The sequence below is a fragment of the Mandrillus leucophaeus genome, unplaced genomic scaffold (genome assembly GCF_000951045.1).
Source record: "Mandrillus leucophaeus isolate KB7577 unplaced genomic scaffold, Mleu.le_1.0 Scaffold323, whole genome shotgun sequence".
NCBI classification, from domain to species: Eukaryota; Metazoa; Chordata; class Mammalia; order Primates; family Cercopithecidae; genus Mandrillus; species Mandrillus leucophaeus.
In genome coordinates this window covers 1,170,864-1,191,390 of record NW_012103399.1, presented here as the reverse complement: position 1 = coordinate 1,191,390, position 20,527 = coordinate 1,170,864, and the positions used below count along the sequence as shown (strand labels likewise).

Below are 20,527 nucleotides of genomic sequence, written 5' to 3'. Positions count from 1 at the left end.
CCATGTTGGTCAAGCTGGTCTTGAACTCCTGACCTCAGGTGATACACCTGCTTGGGCTTAGAATTACAGCCAGGACTGAGGTTTTGAGCCCACGGGAGATTCCTTTCATAGCATGCTGGCTTTCCTTTCCTTTCCTCTTATATCCTGAGACAGAGACAGAGTGTGTGTGAGAGAAGATTATAAAAGTGAATAAGAAAAGATTACCGACCTCAGGAGGAAGCAGGAAACATGTACAAATGTAGGGTTTTGGTTGCTGTGTATCCTTCCCTGAGGTGTTCTCCTCCCCGGTAACTTTTCCTGGTAGTTGCCAGAACCCACTGATTTGGAGAAGATGCAGACAGCGACAGAACTTGCGCAGCACGGAGGGAAGGCGTGGAGCACACTCAGGGAAGGGTCCCAGGGTGGTGACTGTCCACTGTTAGCAGGCCCCAGAGGCCTGTGGGGATGACGGCTGGTAACATGCAGGGCCTCAGTTTCTCTCCCAGTCTCAGAGATTCTGGTTCTGTTGCTCTGGGGTGGGGCCAGGAATCTGCAGAATCACCTATCCCTCAGGTGATTCTGATTCTGTGCTGCTGGTTCTCAGGGCCCCCTACGTGAGGAATGCCGCTTCTGGAGGGGAGGCCTCTGTGCAGTTCCTCTGGAGGTAAAGGGGCCTCAGCAGGAGGCAGGACAGAGCCAGCTGGTCACCATGCAGAGGTGTCCCAAGGGGATGGAGTTTTGAGGATTCTCACTACAGATGAGTAAATAAAAGAAAATGTATTTTTAGTAGAAACGGGGTTTCACCATGTTGGCCAGGCTGGTCTCGAACTCCTGATCTCAGGTGATACGCCTGCCTCGGCCTCCCAAAGTGCTGGGATTACAGGCATGAGCCACCGCGCCTGGCCAGGACTGAGGTTTAAGCCTGAGGGAGATTCCTTTCCTTTCAAAGCACGCTGGTTTTCCTTTCCTTTCCTCTTATTTCCTGAGACAGAGACAGAGTGTGTGTGAGAGAAGACTGTCAAAGTGAATAAGCTCCTTAGCTTTACCAGAGGCGGCTCTGGGAGGCACAGACAAAGTATGAGAATTGGAGTTTTCAGACCTGGGTTCAAATTCTGCCTCTTCCCTTTCCTAACTCTGTGACCTAAAGCAAATAACCTGAGCCCATTTCTTCAGCTGCAAAATGAGGGCCTAACGATTCTTCTCTCACAGGGTGGGTGTGAAATGGAGCATCTTGAAATTCAGTATAAACGAGGGGCTTTTCCAAGGCCACAGTGCCCTAAACCTCCTCCCCTATGCTTTGAAAATAACTTCCCAAGAACAGGCCTCCAGGAGGCCTCTCCTGCCGGGTCATCCAGTGCCCCAGCTGGTGGAAATGAACGTGCTTGGTAACTTAAGGAGCAAGTTCTCGGGGGTCAGCCTCTCATCTGTGACTAATGATGAAAGGTTTCTCAGGTGGAAAAATAGTGGCCTTACAAACAGTATTGAGTGGGATTTTGCAGAGTGGACTTTTGAGTAGCACCCGGAAAGGACAGCCCTAGGGCCATGGAGGAAGTCAGTGGGACAGGATGCCCTTGTTCACACAGAAGGCTTTTGGCTTTGTGTATTTTGTGCTGCTCCCTTGTGTGACCTGATCTCTCTCTTTCCTGCCACCCCCCACTAGGGAGGAGAACGGCCGAAAATTAGCCTGCCGGTGTCTCTTTATCTTCTGTCACAGGTATGCTTGATCATTCACCAATGTCCCCACTATATTTGGGGTCCCTTGGTGTGCCACTGCCTTGCAGGAAATCCCCAGGCCTTATCACCCATCTTCTCTGTGTCCCCCATCCTAAAGTAAAATAACAGCAAAACAAAGGGGCTTTCTGTTTTCCAGGCACTAAATAGAGGTAGTGTGTATCTTTTTCATGGTAGGAGATGGAAATCCAAAGATAAATGAAAAATAAACCAAACCTGACTTGTGTCGTTGATTTTTTTACCATGAAGACTGAGGTTTCCAAAACAACTGAGTGCTTGAAATACCCTGGAAATGTGGGCTGCAGCGCTTTTACTCATGCAGCTTTGAATGAAGCCCCACATTGCAGAACCCACAGCGTGCACACACATAGCAACCTTGGTGTAACAAACTTCCTGAAATGAGGCTATTTTTAAAGGGCTTTATCGCGGTTCTGGTTCCCAGATTACCTCGTGGAAGGGATCTCGTAGCAGCCTTAGCTCTCAGATTTGTGTCTTGAGCCAATTTGTCTCCCTCCCCTCCTTAAACAAGTGTGTTTCCTTCGTGTAATTATGTAATATTTACAAGAAGGGAAAAACTCCATGGCGACCCAGTTACATAACTTTAAAAATATTTTTATTACAAGCAGTCCAGACTCTCAGGGCATCTCATTAGACTATCAAGTAGTCCAGCATTTACCCAGAACTCTGTTTCCGCTTTTGCAGTGACACAGGTGTTTGCTTTGATGAGGAACTGTCCGTCTAACTTGATCCCCAGCTGTTTTGAATTTGGGGCGGGGCTTTTTCTTTTTGGCCCAGGAGGAGAGGTTCAGAGGCCATCTCCTCCCCAGCCGGTAGGCCGATCCGGACATGTCCTGACTATCACTCACAGCCCGAAGTCCTATTCTGGGGCTCTGTTTGCTTAGGGCTCTGCGTGGGGCCAACTTTGTCTGAATGCTGCTCTGTAGGACGGCGCTGAGCGCAAACCCCAGCCTCTCCTGGCAGCTTTTTTCTGCTGCCTCTTTCCAAGTCTGCCGGCATCTCCTGCTTGGGATTCTGGGAGTCCAGCAGGACCCTAGCAAGCCAGTTTTCAGCCCCAGGAATCACATGGAAAGCATCCCCAGGACCCTTCAGCTATTGGAGCATTGCCTGGGCAGGGTCTCCTCCAGAGAGCATGGCCACCAGCCACCCACGGTGGGAACATCAGTGAGACAGTTACGCCTTTTCTCTGAGACTCCTCCCTCGCTGGTTTGCTTTGTAAAGAACCAGGAGCCCACGCACCCAATTACTTGTTTCAATATCTCACAGAAAGCATAGCTTGTAATTCGGTATTCCTCAAACTTGAGTAATAGATCCCTTTTAAAGATAAACAACCTAGAGCCCTGTTCCCCCCTGCATTTTCATTTAGCTTAATGGAAATATGACCTAAATGTGTGGAAAACCTAAATCAGGTATAAATCCTGTGTCCTTAAAGCCCCTACCTCATTATAAAATCATTGCATACTTGCAAATTATTTTACAAGCATAGCTAGAAAACCATGAAAATTTTCGTGGATGACATTAATTTGGTGTGACAGGTGATGCTGTCCTCCTAAAACTAAACTGCTAACAGAGTGTGGTGTGGGCAGCTGGGCCCGGCTTTTTGAGTCTGGCCTGCACGTGCTTCCATGTACTCTGCAGTTACTCGCCCTCCCTCTTTTTCGGGTTCAGAGCCAGGAAGATGAGCACTGTGCGTGTCCACAGGCAGGAATTGTTTGCTTTGTTCAGGGGATCCTTTGTAGGTGCTCACTGAATGCTTGTGGACTGAAAAGAACAAGGAATAAATGATCAGTTAAGGCCGCATTCGTACAAGGTACGTAACATACCTGAGAATGAATGGCCACAGTGATCGGTGTTTTGTATTGCTGGTAGCGTGATGTGTGGCAGGAATTTGGCCATAAGGTGAGAAGAATCATCACTGGTAACATTTGAGGGCCTGCCAAACCCTGGACATGGGTTAACTCATTGAATCATACTGTGCGGTCTCTGTATTAGGAAAGGTTCCCAGTATTTTAAAAAAAGATTTTTATCGGCCATTTTTTATAGGGAGGTGCCACATGGCCATTCTGCCTGTACCTTTTATCTAATTTGAATTCTATGTATTCGCTGGAGTAATATATTCCCCTTGTTCAAACAGTACAAAACATGGCATGGAAAAAGTCCCTCTCTCAGTCTATACCGTGGGCACCCAACCTCACTCCCCAGAGGCAGCCTGTGTTGATTTTTGCCTTCACTTTTTAAAAAATAATTTGTGTAAATGTTTTTTAAAGTTAAAAAGTTCAAACAGGTAAAAACCAGGTTTCTTTTCTAGTTTTGTTCAGGCTCCTGACTTCTATCTCCAGAGGCAATTAGGGTTACAGGGTTCTCGTATGTCCTAACAGACATCTGTCAGGGGTTCTCAACTAGGGGTAATTTCGCCCCTTAGGGGGTACCTGGCAGTGTCTGGGGAGACGCATTCAGTTGTCATGACTGAGGCTGGAGTGCTACTGGCATCTAGTGGGTAGAGGTCAGGGATGCTGCTAAGCAGCCTGCAGTGTCTGGGACAGCCTCCCTCAACACTCAGTGACAGCCCAAAGTGTCAGCAGTGCCAAGATTGAGAAACCTTGGCCTATGCATGTGTAAATAAGCAAATACAAACATGCACACGCTTTTGTATGCAAATGGTAGATAAGCCACACCCTGTGCTACACCCTTTTGCCTTTACATTTTAAAACAAAATAGCAGGCGTGTCTAGGCCAGCTTTGCAAGACAGTTTTGAATACCCTGATTCTTAAAGCTGGTCCTCTGAACATTGGGCAACAGGTGTGGGAGCAGGGCCAGCTTAACCCAGAGCCAGCCCTCTGATTTTACATCCTGGCCCGGCTAGGTCTGCCTCTGTCTCGTGTGGTTTTCAGCCCCGGAGTTCGCATACCTACTGACGATGCTGTGGAATCCCCGTGTGCTAAAACCCACCACAGGGTCAGAGCTCCTTCCCGTGATGGAATCTCTGTGTAGCCAATCCTCTGCCAAGTCCTTGATTGGAACAAAACTCTCCGGCCGGCCCCTTCTTCTTGTGTCACTAAAGTATTGGGACAGTGCCTCCTAGTCTTCTCATAATCAAATTTGACACTAAAATGCCCATGGAAAGGAAGGAGTGTGCTGGTTTGGCTGTTCTTTCCCGCATTGCTCCACTTCAGCCGGATTTGGCTTCACCCAGCCATGAGGGACAGTCTCGCATTAATGCACTTCCTTCCGAGGAAGAGCAGCCAGCCAAATAGGCAACAGTCTGAAGGAGAGGCTGACCTTACGAGAGTAGAACTCAGTCCTTCCTGTGCCTCATTCTTCAGATTTTACATCGTAGGAATTTCTGCTTAATACAGGACTTAGGTGGCCCAGCCTGGTCACTTCTGATCCCAGAAGCAAGAGGTTGAAAGTACCGCACACTTTCATGCAAATCCCGTTTCTTTTTTTCCATCAGGTCTTCTTAATTATACATCATGCACCGCTGGTGAACTCGTTAGCTGAAGTCATTCTGAATGGTGATCTGTCTGAGATGTACGCTAAGACTGAACAGGATGTTCAGAGAAGTTCTGTAAGTCATTAGCTTTGGGATTGTTTGACCTTAATAAGAAACCATTGCTCATTTTGCTAATCCATGTGTTTCTCTAAAATCAGAAACTAACGTTCTGAGTATATAGCAGTGATGATGCATAAGCTGGTCCAGGATTCAATGAACCTAATCGGAGTCTTGATTGCATACCCCAGAGAATCTGGGGTCAGGTACCACCTGGATTTGATTGATTGTGTGTTCTTAAACATGGAATTGTACCAGTCTGGGCCTTAGGTTGCATATCTGTGAGACACTGTTATCGGGACACAGAAAATGCCTTATCAGAGGAACTAATGTCTACAGAAGCTGGGCAATGAACATCCATGAATGACTCAGGCCCCAGGTGAAGGCAGTAGAGAGTGGTGAGGGGTGTGGCAAATTGGAGAGTATATGCCACCTTGGCGAGCAGCTCCTGTTCCACCCCAGGCTGCTGCTGCTCTGCAGAAATATGGATGTAGGATTACTAGGTTTTTTTTCATGTTTCTAAAGAAGCAGGAAATCTGCATTGTTATGTGTAATCTCTGGTTTTAAATGATCATCCAGCTTTGGACTAAGTAGCATGTTTGTGGTCTGCAGGAGTCTTGGAGTTCCATTTGGTACACTACTGAGGGAGAACACCTGATGGCCAGTGTTGTGACTTCTTTTGAAGCTTTCCCATCTTGTCCTTTGTATATCTCTGCTGTCATCCCTCACATCCTGCTCACATGTCCTGAGCTCCAGCTGCCTTATTTCTGGTCTGACTTGCTTTTCCCCCAGCATGTCCAACATTTGTGCCTTTGAACCTGTGCCTCTACCATACCCATAGCCTGGTTCCTGATGCACCTGGTTCCCTCTTTTCAAAGGTCTTACCCACTCTAAGCTCCTCATGGCAGGGATCTCACCTGTCACTGAATCAGCTGCAGCCTGGGCTGCACAAATGCTCATCTCACTTATGCTGAGCCCAGGCTGCAACTGATTCAGTGACAGGTGAGATCCTCGCCATAAGGAGCTTAGAGTGGGTAAGTGAGATGAGCACGGTATGTTTTATACAAGGGCTGTTTCATACAGGTTTCCTCTCTGCAGCCAGGTGCTCAGGCAATGGCCAGGCTGGTAAAAGGGCCGGCTCGCCCTGGGGTAATAGATTTGCTGCCCCACCTGCATGAATGGGTGAAATGTGACCCTGTGGATGAAAGGCCAGCACTACATGGAGTACAATTACAAGAGGCCCCTTCCCTTCTGCTGTTTTTGGTGTATGATGGTCTGGCCAGGTCATTTTGTTATTCAGGGGAGCATTAGCGCCTCCGAAAAGCTTCCCAGAACCTCTGTCCTTGTTAGTGGTGGTGGCATTAGTTCAGCTGAATTGAATGGGGCCTTTTCATGGCCTCTGCCTGGCCTATCCCTTTCATAATTCATTCAGCAGTGTTGATGAAGCTCTTTGGGCCAAGTATCATGCTAGTTCTGGGGATACACAATGTCATAAATAGTCTGTGCCACATTCGAGCTTTACAGTACAGTAGAGAGATGAACATGGATCAGATATGCAAATAACTCACTGTCTGAACTCTTACAAGTGCTCTAAAGGGAAGAAGTGTTTGGTGAGAGGATTTGGCCTAGAGGTGACAGGGGTGATGTGTTAAAGACTTTCCTAGTGGTCCATCTCATGACAACACACGATCTGGCAAATGTATAGCTGACTCAGAGTTTATGGGGCCCTAGATATTTCTCTGCAACTATCTTAAAGTAGCGTTTGCTAAATGAATGTAAGTCACGGAAAGCTGAGTCAGCAGAACCAGCAGGGCCTCTGGTTAGAGGTGCCCTGTGCCCCGCCAGCCACCTGGCCTTGGGCAGGTTCTTTCACTCCATTTAGAAAACAGGCAGCGCAAGCCCTACTCTGGAGAGCTGATGGAGATGGGGGCAAAATGTTAAGTGCCCAACGGGCGCGGTGGCTCACACCTGTAATCCCAGCATTTTGGGAGGCCGAGGCAGGTGGATTGCGAGGTCTGGAGATCAAGAGCAGGCATGGTGAAACCCCATCTCTACTAAAAATACAAAAAAAAAATTGGCCGGGCGTAGTGGTGAGCGCCTGTAGTCCCAGCTACTCGGGAGGCTGAGGCAGAAGAATGGCGTGAACCTGGGAGGCGGAGCTTGCAGTGAGCCGAGATCGCGCCACTAAACTCCAGCCTGGGCAACAGAGCAAGACTCCGTCTCAAAAAAAAAAAAAAAATATATATATATATATATATATATGTATGGATATATATAAAGTGCCCATCAAGTGCCTGACGGGTTGCAAACTGGCCACTAGACCCATTTGGTTTGGTCTGTGCAGTGTTTAAAAGAAAATTTCATGAATTGCCAACATTAAAATTTAGGAAGAGAAGTCCAGATTTTTGGAATATTCTCCAACAGTCAGAAGATCTGGTCCCCATCAATGCACGTTTCTACAGGAAGCTTCACAGAGCCTGCTCCCGGCCTCAGATGAGGCGTGTTTACTGTGAAATCTGTCCACTGCTAACTGGGACTACACTGATGTTAAGGTATTGGGCCTTTTTTTTTTTTTTTGGTTGCATGATTTCCAGACCTGAAGATGGCTGCTGTGGCTTCTTCTCAAATTGTCTTACTGTAAGACACCCTCTGCAGTGCTGAAGCTAGACTTGGTGTTCTAAGACGAAATCAGAGATTGCTGGGCTCTCGGGTTTGCAGCATTGTTTATTTTTATTTATTTATTTATTTATTTATTTATTTATTTGAGACAGAGTCTGGCTCTGTCTCCCAGGCTGGAGTATAATGGCATGATTGCGGCTCACTGCAACCTCTGCCTCCCAGGTTCAAGTGATTCTGGTGCCTCAGCCTCCCGAGTAGCTGGGGCTACAGGCATGCACCACCACACCTGGCTAATTTTTTTTGTATTTTTAGTAGAGACGAGGTTTTACCATGTTGGCCAGGCTGGTCTCGAACTCCTGGCCTCAAGTGATCTACCCGTCTTAGCCTCCCAATGTGCTGGGATTACGGGTGTGAGCCACTGCACCCTGCTTTTATGCACTTTTTTTTTTAATTGAAATTTTTTCTTGACATAATTACAGATTTGCATGCAGTTGTAACAAATAATACAGAGAGATCTTCCCCAGTTTCCCTCAGTGGTAACATCTTGCCAAACTCGAGTACACCTTCACAAGCAGGATGTTGACAGTGATACATAGGATTTACGTTTGAGCAAAAGCAAATTGCAGGTTACTGGCAACCTCTCAGTTTAGGACACTGGCCGTAGTTGAACCATTGTCAGGGGAAGTTTTTAGGAGATCTGTTCTCTCTCCCGTTATGGCCTCTTCTTGGGATGAAGGTCTCACCTCCCTTGTGAGAGACACACAAACTGCATTTGGGACATAAGTGCTGGTTGTGGTGGACACCTGAACTGAAAATGAGACTCTGTAGTGTGGAGGGAATTGCCAGCCCACGTGTCAGCTTTCTGCTTCCAGTTACTACCTTTCTCTCAGTGTGAAGTTGAAGTTGGTTGTAATCTGATGACTATTGTTCAGGTTTGGGAAGAGCACAGGCTGAATTCCTTCTGTGACTTGTTTGACAATAGTCCTGGTACGATTTACCTTCCTTCCCTATGAGCGAGAACAGTCTCCTATTGTTTCCTGCCCAACTCGGATGTGGTTTGATCATACTTGTTTTAAGTTTCTTGGTCTTTTTTAACCTACTTTCTCCTTCCCGTAATTTGTAGATAAGTTACTGGTATTGCCTCATTTTTACCAGCAGACCTTTCACAAAACCAAACCAAAATTGAAGAGAGAGAAGCAGAGGGGAGATCACAGTTATTTGAAAGGACTGTAATTTAGGGTTAAATGGAAAACAATCAGCATGGTTAGATGAATGTCTAATTGAAATTCGTCTGTGCATTAAAATCATATGGTTCCTGCTAAGGGCTAATTCTTGCTATAATTCGAATGCAGAGCAGATAGTGTTTCTTGTGTGGGGAAACCGAGTAGGAGAACACTAATTCTGAAACTGCTAGCATCTCGTTGTTTTTGCAGAATGAACATATAGATTAGAATTTGGGATATGCATCATTACTTGTAGGTACTTTTTTTAAAGGACTTTTTTTTCCTCTTGGGTTTCTGTGGAATAGTTTCCTGCATTTTTGCATTCATTCATTTATTCATCTGTTCATCCGTTCCTTCAGCAGCCATCTGTTGTGTACTTGTGCTGAGAGATGAGGGATGTGGTGGTGCACCGGAACGACCTGACCCCTGCCCTCCCTGGACTTCCCTCCTCCCACGAGAACAGGGACCATGTCTCGGAGATGCCTGTGCCACCTGTGCCATCCTGGGGCTTGCCAGAGATGCCCAGGAGGTGTTCGGTGCAGGAATGAATGACTCAGTGGGTGCAGTGGTAGCAGAGTCACAAGGGCTCTCGTGACATTCTCATAATGACTCTCAGAGCAGAAATCACTTCCTAGCCTGCCCCTTGAATGCCGCCTTCTCTTTGCCTCAGTGGCTGGGTTTGGAGTGGGCTGCTTTTGGTGCTGTTCCATGTTCCACCTCCAGAGGCAGCCTTGTGGAGTGGGTACTATAACCAGTTTCCCTGGGCTCTTCAAGTCCTGGCCCCTGATTTTACTAGGTGTTCCCGGGCCTCAATTTCTTACCTCGCCAGTGAGAATAGCAAACGTGGGTTTATGATGAGAATTAAATGCTGTGTACAGTGCTTACTCCAAAGCCTTTTTATGTACACAGCAAGTGCATAAATATTAGATGTTATCATTATAGTGACCTTAGTTCCTGATGCTGCACAGTGACCTTCCACTTCCTACCTGGAACCTCCTTCCCTGGGCTTACGAGCTGTCTCTGGACTGATGAATGTGGAAACACACACCATGCGCCCCTCAGGGAGGTGGCTTTTGAGCAGATACCAAGGCACAGAGGGAGAAGTGTTAGTAATAACAGTGATGATGAAACAGCACCAATGTTAGCCATTGCCATTGAGTGGTGGTAGGTGAAGCCCTCTGTGTGTATACTGTGCTCTCCATTCGGCCAGACCCAGATTTAATTTCTGGAAAGTGCAAATACTGTTGTTTTTTTGGGGGGCCAGAGTCTCGCTGCGTCGCCCAGGCTGGAGAGCAGTGGTATGGTCCCAACTCACTGCAGCCTCAGCCTCCCCAGGTCAAATGATCCACCCACCTCAGCTTCCTGAGTAGCTGGGACTACAGGCACTTGCCACCATGGCCAGATAACTTTTGCTTTTTTTTTTTTTTTTTTTTTTTTTGTGGAGACGGAGTTTCGCCATGTTACCCAGGCTGGTCTTGAACTCCTGGGCTCAAGCAGTTAACCCACCTCGGCCTCATAAAGTGCTGGGATTACAGGCGTGAGCCATCACACCCAACTGGAAAGTATAAATACTTAACTGCTAATGTGGGTTCATATGGTTGGCTGGTTGTGAAGTCAGGGTCTAAGGATTCTGGGGCAGAATAGGCTTGCTTACCCCCAAATAAGGACATTGACAGTCTATCTGTAGATAGCAGTTTAGCAGTTAGGATGGTTTCCAGATGATTCTCTGGATACCTGTCACTTCTAGTAGCAGTACTCTCTGCCCAGCCGGATACTGTACCAGGATATGGTGTGTGGAGCCATTGCTTAGGAAAGTAGCAGCCTTGCTTCTCTGGGTTGTGTGTTTGCAGATTCAGAGCATTAATCATTGACTTAGCTCCCTAAGAAAGCTGCTGCAGGGCTTTCTTCTTTTTCTTTTTTTTTTTTTTTTTTTTGAGACGGAGTCTCGCTGTCGCCCAGGCTGGAGTGCAGTGGCGTGATCTTAGCTCACTACAAGCTCCGCCTCCGGAGCTCATGCCGTTCTCCTGCTTCAGGCTCCCGAGTAGCTGGGACTACAAGTGCCTGCCACCACGCTCAGCCAAATTTTTGTATTTTTTAGTAGAGACGGGGTTTCACCGTGTTAGCCAGGATGGTCTTGATCACCTGACCTCATGATCCGCCCGCCTCGGCCTCCCAAAGTGCTGGGATTACAGGCATGAGCCACTGCACCTACCCTGCAGGGCTTTCTTTTCAACTCAAACTTGTATCTGATGTTAGCTGAGTCTCCTAAGTGCTGAATACATCAGGCCGGATAGCACCTCTTCCGGCCAGGATTAGAGTTCCTGAGTCTTTTAATGACCCTGACTGTACTTATGATCCCCCAGATGATCAGTGCTGGTTCCAAGGCACACACATTCTTCTTCCTGAAAATGCTGATAGGCTTCTGGGAGAAGGTTGACTGTGAATATCAAAGGGTAAACATAGACTTCTATAAATTAAGGGCCTTAATTGACCCATCGCAAACATTCCCACAAGGGAATTAGAGCTTGGTGTATATTCTCCCTTTTGGCTTTGCCATTAAGGTCTATCCCCTAATCCCTCAATGCAGTTACAGCTCCAAGGTGCCATTCTTGCCCACCAAAGTATTGAATGTGGCAGCTCTGGTTCACATTTAAAAGGATTTGATAGGATCAAAATCCAGAGTGCAACATGAGGTCCAGTACTAAGGAGCGTATCGTTGTCTGAGAAACAGTTGCCTCTCCGTGTTTCCTGGGGCAGAAAGTGGGCTGGACAACTGAGGAGGGTCTCAGAGTGTCCCTTAGTACTTGAAAAGGGAGCAGACTTCAGTCAGGGCTGCAGGTGGCTGTGACCAAAGACCAGGAGTTTTGACTTCAGGCCAGCTAGCCGGGGAAGGGGCAGGGGCCTTCATTGCTACATCCTGTAGAAGCCAACTGGTAACAGTGGAGTGGGCATAGTGGGCAGGGATAGGGGCAGGAGGCAGATGGGGAAGAAGCCTTGTGACTTAGACCCTAGCTGGCTTTTCTATATCTGTCCTGCAGTGTGACGCAGAATGGGCTTGGGGCAGCCACAAGGCCGGAGGCACCTCCATGTGGAATAGGGACCTTTTCTGGTTGCGTCAGGCCATTGGTGGCTTTTTCTGGGTTTGAATTAAAATCAGAAAATTGAGGGTGGGGACAGACAAATGAGGTATGCACCAGTTCTAGCCTCTGTCCCCTGTGGCATTGTTAGTTTTCATGACTGAGCTAGCGTCTTTGGACATTTGAGATTTTTAACCTGACTTTGAGTTACCTGAAGCCAGGTCAGTATTATTTATTCAGATATTCAGCAGATAATTATTGGGTATCTGCTGTGTGCCAGGCACTGTTCTAGGCCCTGGAGATATATACCCAGTGAACAAAGCAAAAACCTTGACCTCCAGGAGCTTGGGTCTCATGCAGAGAGACAGGGGAGCAATAAAGCGAATAGCAGGCATTGGGGCAAATTAGATGTGAGAAGCCCTGGGAAAACAGTAGTGAAGCAGAGGATGGACCTGGGCAGTGCTCAGAGACTGGGATGTTACCGTTCTCAGTAGGGTGACTGGGGTTGGCCTCGTTGGGAAGGTGAGGTGGGAGCACAGACTCAAAGGAAGCAAGAGAGTGAGTCATGTTGATATCTGGAGGAAGAGCATTTTGGTCATAAAGAACAGCACGAAACTGGGAGGCGGAGCTTGCAGTGAGCCGAGGTCGCACCACTGCACTCCAGCCTGGGCAACAGAGCAAGACTCCGCCTCAAAAAAAAAAAAAAACCAGCCAGTTCAAAGGCCCTGCGGTGAGATGGTGCCTAGTGTGTTGGAGGAAGAGCAAAGGGCAGTGTGGCAAGGGGATGGGAAGTAGGAGATGAGGTTGGGAGAGAACAAGCGTCCGAGGCACATGGCACCTGTGTGCCATTGGAGGACTCAGGAGTTGCTGTGGAAGAAGACTGGAACCTCTTCGTCTTTGTGTCCCCATGTTTAGCATGGTTCCTGCAGTCAACGTTGATTGTCTTGATGTAAGAAGTCTCAGTACGGGAATCAAACACATATCTCTAATGAGCAGTGGACATCCAGTCTTGGCCAGTGTCAGAGTCCTTGAAACTGGTTTTGCTATGGAATGCTTTGCCCGATGGGAGCCTGGGGGCTGCACATGAGCAAGAAGGGGGCATTTTGCTTACTTCTCAGAGTCCCCTGCCCTTTCTGGGCATTCCAGCACAGTTCACAACAGTGGGATGGTGGTGTGAGTCATTCGTTTCATGCCTGAGGGCAGTGCAGCTCTCATCCCTGGAGGTGATTAGTGAGTGGGAGTTTCCCTAGAGAGTTCTGAGGCCAGTTGAGTAGCAGATCCTGGCTGGCCTGAAATTGATTGCCTGCTGACCACTTGCTGGGTTGCTTATAACCTGGCCCCAGGACAGCTTCCTGGTAGCCTCCAGATAAGCACAGGAACAGATTTGTCAGCTTCATGGGCAAATAAAAAATACAATACCTTACTATTAACCACAGTCACCCTTCTGTGCAATAGAACACGAGATCTCACTCCTCCTGTCTAATTGGAACTTTGTACCTGTTGACCAACCTCTCCCCATCTTCCCCATCCGCATCCCTGCATCGCCTCCCTGCCCGGTCTCCTGTAACCACTGTTCTCCTCTCTAGTTCTATAAGATCAACTTTGTTTAGATTCCACAAATGAGTGAGATCATGCTAGAAGAGAGGTTTTTGAATGTTCTTACCACAAAGAAATGATAAATACATGAGGCGATGGATATGCTAAGTACCCTCATATGATCATTACATGACATACACATGTATTAAAACATCAAATTGTACCCCATAACTATGTACAATTGTAATGCATCCATTAAAAAATGAAAATAAAAAAGAGAAAAAGATAACATTAAACAGCTTTATTCACTCAAATAATATTGTGCTGGGTGACACTTGAGTTCTGGGTGGGTCATTTTCCGACATGAGCAGAATGTGCTCTGTCTGCGAAACAGAGGCTGGCTGCCATACTTACCCTGGTGCACTCCCTGCCGCGAGTAATTGTTGAGCCCCTACAAGTTGCAGGCAGGTGCCATAAATGAACAAGACATCTGTCCCTTTCCTGATGGTCTATTTGTGGGGGATAGACAGTAAGCCAGCTCATCCTCACAGATTTAAGATTTGGATATGAGAAGGAAATAGAAGCAACTTTGGGAGGTGTGGTGAGGGAAGCCCCCCTAAGGAGGGAGCCTAATACTGAGAACTGAGGTCAGGGAGCTAGGCCTGCTGAGAGTTGAGGGGTGGGATGGGGGGACATGGCCAAAACATGAAAAACGGTGAGTCAGAGACCTCTGTGGGAAGGAGTTAGGTGTATATGGGATCAGGAGAGAGGCCAGTATTCAAGAAACATCCTGGGTTGGCAGAAGAGAGGGACGGTTTTCGTTTTATAGGAGGTGAACCTGGCCAGGCTTGGTGGTTCATGCCTGTAATCCCAGCACTTTGGGAGGCTGGAGTGGGCAGATCACTTGAGGCCAACCTAGACAACATGGTAAGACCCCGTCTCTACAAAAAGTACACAAATTAACTAGGTGTAGTGGTGCATACCTGTGGTCCCAACTACTCAGGAGGCTGAGGTGGGAGGATCTCTTGAGCCTGGGAGGCGGAGGTTGCAGTGAGCCATGATCGCACCACTGCACTCTAGCCTGGGCAACAGAGTGAGACTCTGTCTAAAAAAGAAAGAAAAGAAGGCAAGCCTACTTGTTTGTCTCATTGAACATCTCATGTCATGCTCATAATGAAAAAGAGTGAGGTGGTGTTATTGTCACACGCTCCCCATGAGGAAGCCAAGGTTCCCAGAGGTTAAGTGATTGGGATTGCAGGTGACCAGCCCCAAATCTCACTGTTTCTATTCCATATCTTTTTATCACCACTTGCAATTATGTTTTCCAGTTTAGCATGAGATAACGGGGCAGTGTGGCATTTTGGGCTGTTTCGAGTAACAGAATAACCAATATTTCACAGTTCATCTTTTTCAAAATATAGTAAAATACTCTTTCCAAAGAAATACCAAATAAGTGCTTGGTATGTCATTGTTTAGTAAGGGAGTGTGAGATGCCTCATTTTGTGTGATTGAAGAGGCCTGTTCAATGCTCGTGAGGATCTTGCAATTAATTCATCCCACAAGCACTCCCTCTTGATTGAATGCCAGAGACAGTGCCAGACATACTGCTTGGCATTGAGAGGGACAGAGAAGATGACCTGGGATGGAGAATGCAAGTGAGAGGAGGCTGGCCCCCTACAGACTTAGTGACGTGTCAGAGGTCGCTTTCCAAGAAGAAATTGCAGCACCGTCTTGATGTTACCTGTTCCTTATCTCAGCGTCAAGTGCTTAGCACGTGGCTGCGAGAGGCCTGTGAGTGCTGTGAGTCTGTTCCAATTCCTGAGAGATGCCTTGCTTTATGCCTCTGCAGCTGCAACACCCCTGATAACTGGTAATTCATGGAGAAGAATGCCGTGTTCTCCTTGTTAATGGAAGTGGCCTGCTACCTCTGCATGTTCCCCACTCCATAGCTTTCATCTTCCCCTTTACATTCAGTAGTGCCGTCAAATCGCCTCACTGATGTTGCAGCTGTTCATTCTTCATGAGTGTTTGGGCTTTGGTTCTGCAGCTCCACGCGGCTCCTGGATTGGCGAGTAAGGCATGTGTCTGTACATCACCCTGGGGTACATCACCCAACTGGTGCTTGCTTGCCAATCACCTCCTTCTGGATGAGAACAGGTTCACTCTGCTGCACTGTCACATGGCTTCCTTTTTCAGCCAATGGCCAAGCCATGTGCTATAGTGCTGTTGGTTACAGTGGGTGTGATCCCCTGTGACTTTGTCTCTGTGTATGTGAGATAAAAATGTGGAAAGATGCACGTGTCTGTGATCCCAGCTACGTGGGAGGCTGAGGCTGGAGAATCGCTTAAACCCAGGAGGCGGAGGTTGCAGTGAGCTGAGATCGCACCACTGCACTCCAGCCTGGGTGACAAAGTAAGACCCTATCTCAAAAAAAAAAAAAAAAATGTGAAAAGAGTCACGTTATAGACAACCGTGTAATTGTCAGGTCAGAGGGCCACCTGTCAAGTGATATATAAACTGCCACTGCCCTTTTGTTGCGAAGAACTACCTGTTTCTCTGATTAGTGTGACATCAGCATGGCGTAGTCTTAACATCAGTGCTCCCGGGAAGCTGGCCCAGCATTGGGAAGTGCAGCAAATGTATATGGAAGGGAATGGTGTTTGAGCCATTCCTGGCAGGAAGGTTATGCACCTAGGCACCAGAGCTAGATTCTTCCTGGGTTCAAATCCTGCCTCTGCCTCTCACTAGTGGGTGATCTTGGGCAAGGTCCTCACCTGTGTAGTTCCTTGCCCCATTTGGTTATTTGTAGGATAAAGCAAGACAATATGTATAAAGTGCTCAGAGCCATGCTGGGCACATTTTAAGTGCTCACTGAGTATTCAGGATGGCTGTTATTACCTGGAAAGAGTAACAAGAGTGTGCCATCTGTTGGCACCTCTCAGAAGCACTGTTGGGGAGATGCTAATATGATGCCCATTAATGGCTGTGGAAACTGAGACCCATAGAGGAGAAGGTAGGAAGCAGTGGAGCCAAGACTCAAACTGCGATGGGTGGGACCCCGGGCCTCTGAATCCCATCCTGATTTTGTACCTTGCTCCGTACCTTGCCAGTCCTGGCTGCTGAAGCTGGAGATGAGGAAGGTTAGCCAGGGGCCCAGGAGCATGTCGGGGAGGCTGAGTCTAGCCCACTAACAAACCAGAAGGCCAGCGAGCAGTAAGTTGCTAGGAGCTTGGGAGTCCAGTTTAAAGCACAGAATATGATTGTTCCTTAAAAGCCCGTCCCCTGCCCTGTCTTCCATCCTCGTGATCTATTTGCCAGGGGGTTGAAGGGCAATGAAAATTTCTCTGGTGCCGCCTTGCACCAGGCATTTTGCCTGTTGGATCCCACACTACCCCATGGTGGCGTGTGATATGGAACTACTCTTGTCTCTGTTTTACAGATGAGGAACTGAGGCTGCTGTGGTCAGGGTCGCTTGGCTAGTAGAAAGTGGGTCTGAGACTTGGAGCCAGGTCTGTCTGGGCATGTTTTTTGCTAGTCAACATGACCTGCCTCCTTTCTTAAGGGGAAAACCTTTCTCCTACTTCTCAAATCGCTTAGCAGAGCTGTTTGAGGAAGCATCCTCAGAGGGTGAGTGGGCTCAGGCTGGGAGAGCCTGGAAGGGTCTTCTTAGCCTGATTACCATGACAGCTCTAACAGATCTAGACAGAATCCCAGGCCCCGGGATCTCTCCTTCCCTTACCTTATGCCTCTGGCCACTGGTCTCTTTCTTTCCTTCGTGCTCAACCAAGATTCTTCCCTGGGCAGGCTGCTTGGTGCCCTTACATCCCCTTTCCTGGTCACTCGCCAACCACTGCTTTCTCCTCTCCCTGCTGCACCACTGAATAGATGCTGAGAAACCCACTCAACACGTTGCATCTGTAGGGCACTGAGTCAAGGCATCCGATATCTCTTCTGAGGCAATGAGTGTGAAGAACCTCTTTATGAGCAGCACGGGCTAGCGCCTGGCTGAGAGGCTACTGGCTGACCCGGGACCACTGCCCTGACTTCCTGCAAGGTCCAGCGGCTGTATGTCTGCCCCTGCCTGGGGAGCTGGCCGAGCACCTTGGGTCCAAGGGTGCCACTACTGTCACCAAGCACCAGGCCCAGGTGACCTAGGCCTTAGCAGAAATAAAAGACGAGTGACTTCTGGACACACCTAGGGAGCTGGCTCCTCCTGGGCTCTGAGCTGGCTTTCCTACTATTGTCTTCTTCCTGAACATGCTCCTGAACTCCTGTTGACATCCAAGACTCGTATCACTCATTTCCTTCTCTATCAAGCCCTCCTAAGCTCCCCCTATGCCTCCCAGCCCTGGCACATTTTCCCTCCCTTCCTCTGTGGCCCCCATCACTCTTGTGTGAACCTCTTCTCTTCCAGCATCTGCACAGGCCATGTGGCAATAAATGCAGGATTCACTGGGATTCACCAGGATTCACCTGTCTGGGGTGAACTGTGGGCTCTGAGAGGTGTGGCCTATGGCTTCATGATCTTACCTCAGCTCCCCTCGTATCATTAGTGGTCAGTGAATCCAGCTCTACCGCCTGTTCACTTTCTCCTACGTTGTATTTACAGCAATTTGACTTCATTGAAAATCCTCTTGGTAAACTTGTTGGTGTTTTTTGTTTGTTTGTTTGTTTTTGAGACAGAGTCTTGCTGTGTCACCCAGGCTGGAATGCAATGGCATGACCGCAGCTCACTGCAGCCTCAGCCTCTTGGGCTCAAGTGATCCTCCTGCCTCAGCCTCCTGAGTAGCTGGGACTACAGGATACACCACCATACCCAGCTGGTTTTTGTATTTTTTGTAGAGACAAGGTCTCACCATGCTTCCTGGGCTCATCTTGAACTTCTGGGCTCAAGTGATCCTCCTGCCTTAGCCTCTCTAAATCTTGGGGTTACAGGCGTGAGCCACTGCACTCAGCCTGGGAAACTTTTTAAATTGAGGAATCACATAAATACAATAAAATACATAAAAGTTTAGTAATCTTAGATGTACTGCTTGATGATTTTGTACACACGATTATATTCATGTATAATTCGAGTCAAGATGGAAAGCATTTCTGGTTTTCCCATAAAGCCCCTCCTCAGTTTGTAACCCATACCTCCACCCCACCCAAGAGAATCATCATCCTAACTTCTGAACTTGCCTTTTCAAAGTTTTTTTAAAATTGTATAAAATAAGGATAAAATTCACTCTCTTAACTATTCTTAAGTGTTCAGTTCAGTGGCATTAATGCATTCTGTAAAGATGTTCTTTACATTTAAATAGTGCTGGTAATATTTTCTTGTGCTGGTAATAAAATTTTCTAGTGCTGGTAATATTTAAATAGTGCTGGTAATAAAACAACTGAATGATGTAGAAGTAGGTAGAGCAGAAAGTGAAAGTTCCTCCAACCTCAGTATCTTCCTCAGAGGGAACCACTGTTCTCAGTTTGTGTATCCTTCCAGACCTTTCTCTGTGTATTTTCATGTAATTATCAACCCAGGAATACATGATATACATGTATGTTTCAGCTCTGTAGTTTTGGTTTTATTTTAACCATAAACTGAATCATTAATTGTTGATTGCAACTTGCTTTTTCATGTGCAGCCTGTGTCCAAGTCTTTGTAAGCTGCTGTACCCACACCTGGTGGAACATGTTCTGTTTGACATCTGTCTTCTCAGCCATGGGTCTCCTCTCTTTCCCTCAGGCACCCAGTCTTTGGTTGTTTCCATCCTCCCTCCCATACCCTGTTGCTGCCCTTTGCAGAGTTTCTGCACTCAGATTCCTCCATTCCCTGAAAGACTGACCCCTGGGGATTCACCTTTCCCCAAGTATTTGACTTTTGAAAAAGCAAGGACCAAAGCCTTACGTGAAGGGGTTCAAGGCTGATGGAAGACATCATTAACCAGTAGGCAGGTGCAGGCACATAGGGGGTAGTTAGGCCCCAGGGCACCTCTAAAATGTCATTGCTGACTATCAGCTGGCCCTGACCCCCAAAGTCAGCCCAAATATCCAGCTGCAGAGCTCAAGGCTCCCTTGTATTTCACTGCAGTCAGCAAGGAGGCTCCTTCCCCTCATGCTCCTCCTGCAGCCCAGCCTCAGCGCGTGGTGAAACCTAAACCTGTGACATTTGGGAAATGTAGACCTTCTTTGCAGAATACTTTTCCCGGGGGCATGTGTTGTGTACTTTCTTTTTGAGAAAATCAACCCAAACGCCTTCTGATTTCTTACTCTGAAGTGGGCTTTTCCACTTCTGGTCAGTTTGGGTGAGCTTGCTCTTTCATTGTGCTGTGTTTAGCTCCTGAGAATGTTTGGCTTTTTTCCCCCTTCTTTCCCTCCCTTCTCCTCCTCCTCCTTTTTTCATCATTCTGTCTTGCCCTTTGGGTACAGCCTGGTACAAACATTCATTCCTACAGCCACGAGCTTACTCAGCAGCAGCCTGTCCACCTCTGGTCCAGGCACCGTGGGGTAGAGCTGAGAGCACAGTGGTGAGAGACGGGACAGGGACCCTTCTCCTGGGGGCTTCAGATTGGAGCGTCCTTGGAGGCTGGCAGCCAGAAGGAGGGTGACAGGAGCAGCAGAAATGGTCACAAATCTCTGCCCACACTTCCCAGCCAAGTTCTACCAGCCTCTGCATGCTACCTGTGATGTTTTGGTGTTAGCTTTAAGAAAAAGAAAAAAAAAAAAAAAAAAAACAGATTTTAAAAATACAGAATAAAAGGGAGCAAAAATAGTCCATGTCCAAATGACCCCTGCTGAATATTTATTATATATAT

At 47.6% G+C, this 20,527-nt stretch overlaps 1 protein-coding gene across 2 annotated transcripts in view; it reads left to right on the top strand.

Annotated features, from left to right (window-relative positions):
• The window catches only part of CLEC16A (C-type lectin domain family 16, member A), a 249,531-nt gene that overhangs the window by 33,481 nt on the left and 195,523 nt on the right, over window positions 1–20,527 (top strand). For both annotated transcript variants that reach the window (XM_011988119.1, XM_011988120.1), the window contains exons 8-9: window positions 1,640–1,693; window positions 5,183–5,296. In XM_011988119.1, coding sequence (XP_011843509.1) covers window positions 1,640–1,693; window positions 5,183–5,296 — 168 coding nt within the window. The remainder of the gene's footprint in view (window positions 1–1,639; window positions 1,694–5,182; window positions 5,297–20,527) is intronic.